The following is a 12358-nucleotide window of genomic DNA, read 5'->3' on the forward strand; positions in this document are numbered from 1 at the left end:
CTATCTGATATGTGCTGAATGCAGCTTTGTGTTGAAAGGCAAAGCAGTTGACCTGTACTGTAGGTGTGGTGGGTCTTCTTGGTTTTCCAACCTAACTCTGCCTCAGAGAGCATTTCACTGAGTGTGAGGAGAGACCTCTGTTCTTGCTTTCTACTGTGGTTATTACATTTTACATTAGTAGTCCGCTTATTACGATCTATGTAGCTGCTCTGAATCCAGGAAAGAAGGAAACATGGGGAAGTCGTTTCTCAAAGCTGAAGTCGTTTTTTTAATGAGCTGGGGTAAGAACTTTTTCTTTTTTGTATTGATGTTCATCTGTAACTGTTCGCTGTGAGCTAATCTCCTACTTGTGTATTTGAAAGCCAATGAAGTCAATAACAACAACAAAAACATCTTATACAACTCTAGACTGAGTCCTTAATCAGTATAAAAGACCATGTGAACTACTTTGAAATTGTATTTGCTGCACTAGCATTGAACCGTATATTATTCAGATAATGACTGGAGCTCATTTGTGTCTCTTAAGATCTAAAAATATAATCTATAATACAATGTAACGTACTTTTTTCATCCCTGGTTTGAATTTCAGGAGTGATCTAACCTGTCAGACATGTTTGTTTAATTTGTCACATTTTCATACCAGTTGTTACCTCAGGCTATGATAACGATGAAACGATGACTGAAACCAAATTTAACAACCAGTCAGACCATTTTTCTCGTATTAGCAGCCCTATCTCAAATGAAGACCTGATTTCTGACCACTCATCCTTAAACCTTTTAAACTTTTCTCCTCAGCTCTGATGATGTGTTACGGCACCGTGGAGAAAGACTTCTTCTACCAGCCTGTAGGTCTCACCTGGAGCGAGGCACGAAACCACTGCCAGGTACATGTCACTGATGTTGTGTTCAAAAGATGGGCTGTATGAAAAACTCAAGATGAGGGGCAATGATTTAACATTGATTCTGTGTATTTATGAAGATTAAGCCAGTTTAAAAAAAAAAAGTACTTGACATTTTTTAAATTCTAATAATTAACTCCGAATCCTGCTTTTATATTCAAAACTAATGATTTTCCACCCAGAATTAAAGTCAAAATAAAGTAGAGGAAGAAAGAGCAGTAGTTCTTCCTCCTCCTTTAAGTTTTGATTTCTGGTGAGAAAAATATATTTTCAACCCAAAAATCTGACCTCTGCTTTAGAATTATACCATTAAAGTCATAATTCTGGTTTTCCCCTAAAAACGCTAAGACTTTTTTTTCCCTAAGAAATCTAACTTCAATAGGAAAAACCACTAAAGTTGGAATTCTAACTACATTTTCAATATTCAGACAGTTTCCCCCAACAGTATCTATCTATCTATCTATCTATCTATCTATCTATCTATCTATCTATCTATCTATCTATCTATCTATCTATCATTTTTATTTTCATATAACAGACACTTTTTTCCAAAGTGGCGTACAACACAAGCAAGAATTTAGACAGGAGGAAAAACCTAGTTAGTGCGACAACAGTGCTACAAGTTATTTGGCTGCAGGTGCTGCCATTAAGTGCAAGATTTTTTTTATTTATTTTATTTTATTTAATGAATGAATGAATTTATCTTATTTTATTCTATTTTATTTTGTTTTTATTTATTTTACTTTTATTTTATTTATTTATTTATCTATTTATTTATTTATTTATTTGGGGGGGGGGGGGGGGTGTCAATAATCAGCAAGCCAACAAACCACAATTAATTGCTGCAACAGTATACCTCAACCTTCAATAAAATTTTGTAGTAGTGCTGAAAAATCATAAGAGCTGAGTCTGAGATCTTCTGACTCATTTCAGACATCTCTTAAAGTAAAAAGGGACTCTGTGGATCGTAAAGAGTTAGGTAATTCATTCCACCATTTGGGCACAACAGAGGGGAAGAGTCTGGCTAGAGATTTGGAGCCGCGCTGGGCTGGGAGCACCAGGCGTCTTCACAAGCAGAGTGTAGTGGGTGAGAAGGAGTGTAGACCTGGATGAGGGACCCCAGATAGGCAGGAGCTGTTCTTGTCAGTGTTTTGTAAGCCAGAAGAAGAGCTTTGAATATGATTGGAGCTGCCACTGGAGGCCAGTGAAGAGAGATTAACAGGAGGGGCTGGTTAAAGACCAGACGCGGACTATGCTGTTTTATATCAGAATTTCACTTTTCCCTCAAGTATTTGATTTTTTTTTTCTTCTTAGAATTACGAGTTCAGTGGTGTAATTACAAAAAAATAAAGATATATGCTCTGGGGGAAAAGTCAAAGGTTTGAGAATAATATTTGATTTCTGACTTGAAACAAGCCCTGAATGATCGATACATGTCCTGTATTTAAATCTAAAGAAATCTTTGAAATGTTCCTTCCATCTTCCTGGTGTCATGTTTCAGCTCGGGGCTGCTCTGCACCAATGAGCAACAGTTTGTGTGTTCAGAGCTTATAAAAATCCAAGATCCAAGGCTTGAATAAAGTGTTTTGTACATAGTTATTCACAGTTTTCATTGTTTTAGAGAAAATATTTAATTTGTATATACTTCCACCTTGTTTCAATTTTTTTAAATCAGAAACTCAGAAAAAAATTATCTCATTTTGTTTCTCTTTTTTCCAATAAATTACAGCTTTTAAATTTTGTTACACCACATAAAGACATAATTGGTTGCTCTGAATCTATAGAGATGCTGCACTTCACTGTACAGAGAAAAATGAGATCACAGTGAGTAAAAATATGGCAGAAGCAAAAAACGCTCGAAATGTTCTTGGGTTTCAGACGGTTAACAGCAGAGAATAACAAAGTCTGAGTTTTGACCAAACAAGCAAACTAAAATGTTAATTTGAGCTCTATAACCTCCTGTTTACCTTCTGTCAGGTCTGTTTCCAAGACCTGGTGACCCTGACACCAGAAAACATCCAAATCATCGTCAAGAAAGTCAAGAGTCATGAGTCCTGGGTCGGCCTTCGAAAGAGCTTCAACTCCACGGGCAACATCACCATCCATGGAGACAATAACTCCACCGGCAACATCACCATCCATGAAAGCAATAACTCCACCGGCAACATCACCATCCATGGAGACAATAACTCCACCGGCAACATCACCATCCATGGAGACAATAACTCCACCAGTAACTCTACCAGTAACTCCACCATTGAAATGCCCTGGTCCCGCTGGGCCAATGGGGACCCTCTCTCCTTCCAGAACTGGTACCCTGGTTGGCCCGTTTTGAAATCTCCCTCTCCGAAGACTCACTGCTGCAGCTGCTCCTGTACATGCCCACAACCCACAACCCAAAGTATGACAACCCAAAGAGTGACAGACATCACCCAGTCCACAAACGTTCAAGAAGCTCGAACAGAAAATGAGGAAAACGGATCAGCCTCAGTGACCAAAGAAAGTGTGTCTCAAGTTTCTGGACCTTCAGGATACACTGCTGCAAATACGACTCATTTTACAGCACCTGAAAAGGTCTCTACCCAAAGCTACCGACACACCACAACGCCACCGACACAAGCAGAGTGCGTGCGCTCACTGATGCAGATACTGGATGACCCCGACGTTGACGAGAACTACATTGAGGACTCATGTGTGGCCATGCTCAGCTTCGGGGCCTGGGTAGAAAGGGACTGCTCCACACCTCTGCCTTTCGTATGTTATGAAGGTATTTTACTTATTTATCTACATCAGAATAACTCAATAAAACCAAACAAATCCCGTCTCATCTTCTTCATTCTTTATCTCATCCTCAGAGCGCTTCTCTAGCAAACCCAACGTGACCAACGTGACCTCCAGCAGCGCCAACCTCACATGGGAACGCGGGCCTGGGGACATCACCCACTACAGAGTGGAGGTGAATGGTAAAAATGTGTCCATGGAGAGTACAAATCAAACCTTAGACCTTACAAACCTGACCGCAGGAAGTCACCAGGCAGTGAAGGTGTTCGCTGTGAAATGTGGCAGAGAACTCCACCCCCAGGATACCGACTTCTACACCAGTGAGTTTGGCTTTTTTGACACGTCTGTTTCAAAGTGACCTCTGATGGAGAATTTAAAGCTTCTGTAAAAAGTTTTTAATTGGTTATGAAAGAGAGAGAAATTCACAGTGGTGTTTTAGGATATCTTTAGGATTGGTTTTAAAGGTCCCATATTCTGCTCCTTTGCTGCAGTTTAATGTGGATCATTAATGTCTACATGAAATGGTAGTAACATGTTTTGGTCCAAAAAGCCAATAAATCAAGCACAGCAGCATTGTTTCCAGGCCCTCATAGCCCCTCTGTTCAGAACGCTCTGATTTAGTGGGCGTGACCTTCATATGTAAATGAGCCACCGCTGATACCGCCCCGCTCTTCTGCGTCACTGAGAGCGGCGCCACGAGCTCCGAGTGCACAATGTTTAGAAAACAGCAAAGCTCGTTTACCGTAACATTACAGGCTAAAACAACAGGCTAACTGCAGCTAAAGTTAGCATCCTGAAGCTAACACAGAGACAGGGGGGACACTGAGGAAAAGCTCTTGCATCTGCTCCACAGCACACAGCATTTAAAATACTCACATTTCCAGGGTCCCAGGTTTGTTTGTTGGTGGATGGTTGGTAATGCACCTGGATTCAGGACCAGTCTATTCACTAGCCCTCTGTTGTACTGTCCAAAGTTGGAAAAGCAGTCGGCCGTGAAGTGACCAGCACACACATGCACAGTTTTACTGAGTGTAGCTGGAACATTTCCTTGATGAATGAACTCTAGCCACTTAGTCTTGTCTTCTTTTGAGATGGGAAGCTTGTGTATAGAACTATGTGGCTGTTTACAGCCAAAAACAAAGCAGTGATGGCTCTTCAACTTTGGCATTGGAATGGGCGAGGAAGGGGTTTGGGGGTATCTGCTCCAGTGGACCAATCAGGTCAGACTTGCTCCTGATTGGTCAAAAAGGGAATCGCTGACATTGGCAAATCCCCAAAATCCAAACGGCTCATTTTAGGTCAGTACAGTTACAGTACAGTTTTTGTCATTAAATATTACATTTTGTGGGCTGGGAGGAAAGCCAAAGACCCACAAATTTCACTAAAAGACTTAATAAAGTGATTTTTGCACAATATGGGACCTTTAAAACCTACCTTTTTAGTCTGGCCTTTAACTGAGTTTTACCGATTTATCGAACTACATTTAGATCTTTGTCTTCTTATAGGTGTATAATCCTAACCTTTAGTTCAACATATATTTATCTTTTTATATGTGTCTTTACCTCATTATTTATCTTCTTATTTACTGACACAAAGCCCTTGCCACTACCAATATGGCCGCTATAGCCGATGTGCCTTATTTACCGTTTCAGAAACAGACGGATGTCATGTTTTATACAGTCTATGGCTGTACACTGATGTGTGTTTTTTGTTGTTTGTTTTGTTTTGTTTGGTTAAGCACTTTGTGTTGCCACCATTGTGCATGAAAAGTGCTTTATCAATAAAGTTTGATTGATTGATTGATTTTATCTGCAGCACCAAATAAAGTGTTGAACCTCAAAGTCGCCAGTGAAACGGAAACTTCCATCTCCCTAAACTGGACCAAACCAGATGGAAATGTAGACTTCTATGTTGTGAAGCTGGAGGACAAGCAAATTAAAAACGAAACAGTGGACGCAGTGGACCCAGTGATCAAACAGTTGGTACCTGGAAATCTTCACACCATCACCGTCCTCTCAGGAATCAAAGGCAAACCTGAGCTGAGCGAGGAGTCCGAGATCGATGCTTACACCAGTGAGTTCATGTCACATGACATCTGTCAGGAGAGATGTAGCTCCTCTGCAGACTTTTTATAATGATCTGACCTTTGATTTGAAAGAGAAACCCAACAGAACGACGCTGTTTGAATACGCACATAAAGAAAGCTTGTTCAGGACACATCAGGAAGAAGTCACTAAGCAGAGGCTCTGTGCTCTGTTAATATCTCTTTCAGAACCTGGGAAAGTTTCTAACCTGACGGCCAGAAATAACACCAACACCTGGCTGCTGCTCACCTGGGAGAAACCTGAGGGAAACAGCACACTGTACAATGTGACAGCTGAGGACAGGGGTGTTGATTAGTATGTGATTTAATCTAATAACTCCATAAATGTGGTATAAGTGGTATAGTTTAGTTTTAGTTAGTTTTGACTTTTTTTTTCCATTACAGTTTAGTTTTGATCAGTTTTAGAGCTGGCGTTCTAGTTTTTGTTTAGTTTTGATTTTTGCAACAAGGCTTAGTTTTAGTTTTAGTTTTAGTTTTAATTTTTCATACCTTATTTGCCAGGTGCAGGATTCAAAAAGGTCAGAGTAAATATTTTGTAATACTGTTTATTTTCAAGTCCAACATAGTGCTCACTGCTCAGTCAATGCTGATCCTGAACTGTTGGCTGCTGCCTTAAACACAAGAAAATAATATAAAATTTATATAAAAAATATAAACATAAATTACATAAAAATAATATAAACATAAATTTTATAAAACAATATAATATGAGCTTTAATAATTAGAAACTTGGACTCTGTAACAATAAAGTCAGACTCAAATGCAGTTAAACTATTATAGATGCTCTGATTCATTGCTCCACCACGTTTCGTCGCAGCACAGCGCACAGCCAGTCAGTGCAGTAAACAAGCTCGTCCCAGAACATCACTATGATGGTGCTGTGCAGCACTGACAACTGCCGAAAACTGTCGTAAAATTGGTTGGGAAAATGTGTCGGATTAATTTAAATCCTAAAGGCTATTTATATTGTCTGAAATGATAACTCAGGACATTTTAGTTAGTTTCAGTTAGTTTTGTGAACACAAGATACAGTTTTAGCTTACCCATCGTTTTTGTTTTCTTTTCTAGTTTTCATTAGTTTGAGTTAACTGCAATGTATTTTAAATTTTAGTTTTCGTTTTTAGTTTGGTTTTAGTTAACTATTATAACCTTGGTGTGGACGTAAATGTAAAGACACACTGAGTGACAGTAAAGATAATATTTTACATGTTTATAAACATATTAAGTCCTGTTAACACGGATTATATCGCATGAAAATCGTATTGTGAATGATAAACTTATAATTGGATTATGCTAACTAGCGTAGCTGTTTCAGATAGCCTGTGTCTGTGAGCCAGTCTACTTCAAGTATCCAACATTTTTATAAAACGGCTTCACATTTGAAACAAAGTTAGAAAAGAGCAACAGTTTCCTGTAATTTCTGTATTTTGAGTGAAATGTCTGCCTCTTTCGAACAGTTCACCCAAATACCTGGTGAGTGAGACGCAAGTGAACGTGACGAAGCTGCGGGCGGGGAGTAATATCACTCTGAGTGTGAGAGCGGTGGTCAACGAAACTCTGCATGGAGACAAAGTGACCATCCACAGCTACACAGGTAACTCTGGTCTTACGCTATCGCAGTTTATTCCTGAACAGAATACAATAGAGTGTACTTTATTAATCCTTAAGGGAAATTCAGAGTCACAGCAGCAAAACAAGAAACTTTATAGCGCTAACAATTCAAGAACATAAATAGCATAACGTAAAAAGCAACAAATAGAAATAAAATGTCCATCAGAGACAACAGCTTGGCCAAAAACTCCAGTCACCTCCACACGGTCCAGGACTGAGCTGGTCTCCTTCATCAGTCTATTCAGCCTCCACTCACAGCAGGTGAATCCTTTTAATGTGGCGTGTGTGACTGGTGTTAGCTCTGTTAGCCAAATCTCAGCATTCTGGTGTTCCCTCTGCTGCTAGCTTAGCACCACTCTATCTCTTATTGGACATAGAGTTTACATTCGCTATAACCATGGTTGGAAGGACAAGTTGATGATTAGCTCACACTGCAGCACCAGAGCGTCATCCTCACCTCCTTCTCCTCAGCTCACGGGAAACATTGGACCTAGCACTGGTACAAGCTACATGCTGCTAACAGCTACTTGTAGGATCTCCAGACACATATGAGCCATAAAACGTGATTTCAGGTTTCAAAGATAATGAGAACAAAGATGGTCAGAAAAAAGGAGAGAAAAGAACAATGATGGGAGAGCTGCTGTGACAAGTTGCCACAATGATGTGTCCTGAGTCACAGGAACTGTTCAAAAACTTTCCTCCTGCTTTGATGCTCTCTAATCTGTGTCTGTTGCTTCTTCAAAGCTCCAGAACCGGTCTCAGACCTGACTCTGAAGTCCGGACACAACAATATCACAGCCTCCTGGAAGCCTCCAGATTCTATCTTTTTATCTTTCACTGTCAAGCTGCAGCTTGATGGCATCGTTATAAAAACAAAACGCAACGTTACAGAACCAAAGGAGTACTTTCAGGGACTGGAGAGTGGAGCCAAGTACACGGTGATTGTCTATGCTGTGAGTGAACATCTCGAGAGCCCACCTGAGACAAGATCCAAATTCACCTGTGAGTCACTTCATCACCTGTTGTGTTTAATTTTGCTTCAGTTTAGAGTTGTGTTATGATGTAATACCGGAGTTTTGATCCAGATTAATGTTCTCTTATATTTTGTTAGCCTTATAGCACAATTTCCTTAGTCATATATTATAAACTCAAGATGGGACCAATCACATTTCAATTGTAAGTGATTAAAATGTAATTGGTCCCAGAGTCTGGATATTTCTGGGCATAATCAAACAGAAAAAGGTAAAAATTGCACACAATGTGACGCTGATGTACTGTGTTGTAATATAGTAATAATTCAATTAGGCCATCTAGTGTCTCAAATTGGTTATAGCAATAGTTTAAGCTGTTTGGAACCTTTCCATAGTTATGAAGTCAGCCATGAGCCTTTTAATTGTCTGTTAGCTTTTGACATTTGAAATTCTCAGTATTTTTTACAAAGAGTTGATGTGATATGTTTCTGTGATGAAAGTTGAAATTCTATTCTAAAGCTGAAGTTATACTGACGTATGCTAACTGCTAGCATATCAATGCAGTTTCCCATATAAGTTAGAATCAAGCTTTCGCTATTTTATTATTTTGGTAAATAAGGTGATTTATACCATTTCGAATGTACTGAATATGAATCTCCTGAGAGAGAGTGATGTACATTTCTTTATGAAGTCAGTCCTTTAGTGAAACTTCAAGCTGAAAATCCTGAATCGGAGTTTTCTTGGGAAACGTTATCTGACTGCTAAGCTAAAGTAGCTGCAGCAGACTAGTGGACGTGAGGCTCAGCGGCTCCTACACAATGTAAAGAATTGATAAGGGGATCGTTTATTATTATAAACATTGATTTCCAGAGTCAAAGAAATGTAAATCAAAAATGTAAATAACATAAAAAATTGTATAGAGTAACAAAAAATAGTAGACAAAAAAAAGTGGTTTTCTTCTTTTCTAAAAAACTACTGATTATTACTTGGGCAATTATGCTTTTAGGCTAACAATTTGTGAATAAGCAAGAAAGAAAATATTCTGCTCAATAACGAGTGCAGATACTTTCATGGAATCAGACTTAAGTTGAAGTAAAAGCTCCAATCTGAAAATCTACTAATGTAAAACAAAGTACTGAGCCCCCTTGTTTGTCTTTTTTTTTTTTTTCTCAGTGCCAGCGCCTCCAGTTAACCTGACTGTCCCTGATTTTGGCACCGACACCATCACCTTACGGTGGGATGCACCCAGCGATGCTGCAAAGTCAAATTTCTTAGTCCATATCAGCTCCAGCTTCTGGGGTTACAGCCCAGATGAAGTTGAGGTCAACACAACCAGCTACAAGTTTGTAGGCTTGAAGTCTGGAACAAATTACGCTTTGAGAGTGCGGACGGTGGCAGATGAAGAAAAGAGCGATTCAGTGTATTTGAGACATTCTACAAGTAAGAACACCCCACACACACTTAAAACACACAAACATTATCATAAATTACTTTATGCTACCCTCTTTGTCCACAGGGGGCGACAAAACCCACACAAGCTAAATTTTCCTCTCTATTTCTCTGTGATTTAATCTGCAATAAACATCAATAAAAACACATTCAATCAAATAAAAAAAACAAGACTAAAATTCCCCTTTGAAGTGTAAATTTTAAAACAATACGCTCTTAAAGTTTCATCTTGACAAAATTATTATTATTGTAATTACTTTTGGGGGGAGATTGCTTTTCTTTACACAAAAATGTCAAGATTTCTATCTGTTAGCCTCTTTTTTTTGATAGTACAACCCAATCTGAAACACGCTACAAATTTGCTGATTATTTAAAGAGAAAGAAGCGAAAACAATTTTTTTGACTCTTGCTGCTCCTTTTCCATATACAAAGCAACTATCACCAATTTAATCCTGGTTAATACTTCTCTGGTTCGACGATGCAGTTAGCATCGCTGTGTCCGCATCATGCAATACCCCTCCTAAACACATGAGGGCAGTGTGATCTCTGTGATATTGAGCATTTTATGTTGTACTAAATTAAGGGAGACATCAGAGGAGATGAAATGTACAGGGATTCTGGAAACGTCGTAAATACAAGATCACTTTCCTTAGTATTTTTTCATATATGACATCATCACATTGAGGTTAATTCTGTTTATCTGTGATTTTTTTTTTTTGTTTAAACACTCTAGTCCGACTTTAATGTTATACTCCCTTTCAGCAGACTGTCTGCTACAATTTGTTGTTAGTTGCAGGTTTGTACGATAATTTGTTACCTGACAGTGTTGAAAATTATGATGACCCAGTACATATTTCATATTCCAGATCTTAGTATCCAGAATATTGCCAGGATCTGGATCGTACTTTTACATCTGTCAGAAATTATGGTGACCTTGTCTTGTATTGTTTTGCAAAGCAATCCGACCATTTATGGTGGAGTTAAATACACATATGGTGAAAACGGCCCTATCTCACAATGATAAAGAATCCTTTAAAAAAATCCTGGATCCAGATGGTGATCCAGATCACCTCCAAAATGTAATCACTTCTTCCTAATCCCATTTTGAACATTTCCTGGAAACTTCATCCAGATCCGTGCATTAGTTTTTGAGTTATGTTGTTCACAGAGAGACAAACAACTCTCCCAAACACATAACCTCCTTGGCGGAGGTAATAATAAAAAAAAGAGATTATAATAATGATAAGATTGTATAAGAAAGATCCCAGAGTGACCAATAAAAAGACATGTTTTCTGGCAGTTGTGTTAAAATGAATGAATAGAAAGGCCAACATATGAAACCTAAGTATGAGGAAGTTCAGTGAAAGTCCGTGTGTGTGCGTGTTTCACTCGTCGAAGCTATGAACAGCACATTGTTGGAGCACCTTCATGTTCCTCCACATTTGAATAGCGTTGATACTTCCTCTTCACACTCTGTTTGTTCCTCAGCGCCAGACGCACGAGAGGTCAGCCTGTCCATGATGTGCTCGTCCCCAGATCCTTTCCTCTGTGTTGAAAATGAATCGATACAGAGCATTCTCAAAAAGGTACGTCACTCACCGCATAGACCAGGTCACTCACAGTCGTCCATGAACAGCTCTCTCATCCTCTCCCTGTTTGTTTTTCTTTTTTCAGCTGAAGGAAGAAATTAAAAAGAAGCTGAAGGACATGGTTTTCTGGAAGTTTGAGGAGTAGAAGTTGACAAATGAAAAGATCGAGTGGAGATTCTTTACATCAGGTTAAAGCTCCTGAGTGGTTCAGCAATAAAAGAAAAAAAAATTCAGTCACTGTTTGTGAATCAAATATTCTATCTTTTGAGATTTGTGCTCTGTGTCTATTAGAAATCCAATTTTAGGTAGTTGTTTTTGCAGTCTCAGTGGGATTTGGGCGAAACATTTTTGAAGAGAAAAAAACCTTTAAAATAAAAGACAAAATGCTGAAAATGTGTGCTTTAAAACATTTGATTTATAATGAAATACAATACTATTTTTTCTCTTTTTCCAATGAAACCTGAATAAATTAAGTTTTTCAGTCGACAACAAATACTATGACCCCTCCCCCTTCTCTTTCATTGGCCGGCCCTCTAAAGGCCTGTCAGGGGCGGAGCTATGACAGACTTTGATGTTTGAGGCCCGCTCCTCTGAACATGTCATCAAGCTGTAATGAGATCCTGACGTGATGATTTCAACATTTCATCAGGCGTGTGAATATGTCATGAGGATTCTGTGCTTCTTTTGGAAAAATGTTTGAAATGTCAAAAATATGGAATACCCCCTCTTTAAATAAAAGGAACTCAACACACACACTTTCCTTTTGTTCTTTTTCCTCTTTTTCTTCCTTGTTTGAAATATTAAAAAAATATGAAATACCCCCTCTTTAAAGAAATATCTCCTCTTTAAAGAAAAAGGAACCCATAACACTCCCTTTCCTTTTGTTCCTTTTCCCTTTTTTCTTCCTTGTTTGAAATATCAAAAATATGGAATACCCCCTCTTTAAAGTCATAC

The 12358-nt window shown here is 38.7% G+C and overlaps 1 protein-coding gene across 1 annotated transcript; it reads left to right on the forward strand.

The window, feature by feature from the left end:
• The first annotated feature begins 769 nt into the window (after positions 1 to 769).
• LOC141784507 (receptor-type tyrosine-protein phosphatase eta) lies at positions 770 to 9908 on the forward strand. Its single transcript, XM_074662346.1, has 9 exons — positions 770 to 884; positions 2877 to 3666; positions 3755 to 4000; positions 5496 to 5753; positions 5953 to 6079; positions 7242 to 7378; positions 8140 to 8397; positions 9540 to 9806; positions 9883 to 9908. The coding sequence occupies exons 1-9, from the start codon at positions 801 to 803 to the stop codon at positions 9906 to 9908; spliced, it is 2193 nt and encodes a 730-aa protein (XP_074518447.1). The 5' UTR covers positions 770 to 800.
• Positions 9909 to 12358: the final 2450 nt, after the last annotated feature.

This window comes from Halichoeres trimaculatus, unplaced genomic scaffold (genome assembly GCF_033239565.1).
Source record: "Halichoeres trimaculatus isolate MK-OKI-2021-1 unplaced genomic scaffold, fHalTri1.1 fHalTri1_scaffold_22, whole genome shotgun sequence".
Classification (NCBI taxonomy): domain Eukaryota; kingdom Metazoa; phylum Chordata; class Actinopteri; order Labriformes; family Labridae; genus Halichoeres; species Halichoeres trimaculatus.

Excerpts from the sequence above, each read along its gene's own strand:
- LOC141784507 (XM_074662346.1), top strand. The coding sequence starts at position 801 with ATGATGTGTTACGGCACCGTGGAGAAAGACTTCTTCTACCAGCCTGTA. Across the intron at positions 885-2,876 it reads AGGCACGAAACCACTGCCAG|GTCTGTTTCCAAGACCTGGT; the intron begins GTACATGTCACT and ends ACCTTCTGTCAG. Across the intron at positions 5,754-5,952 it reads CGAGATCGATGCTTACACCA|AACCTGGGAAAGTTTCTAAC; the intron begins GTGAGTTCATGT and ends TATCTCTTTCAG.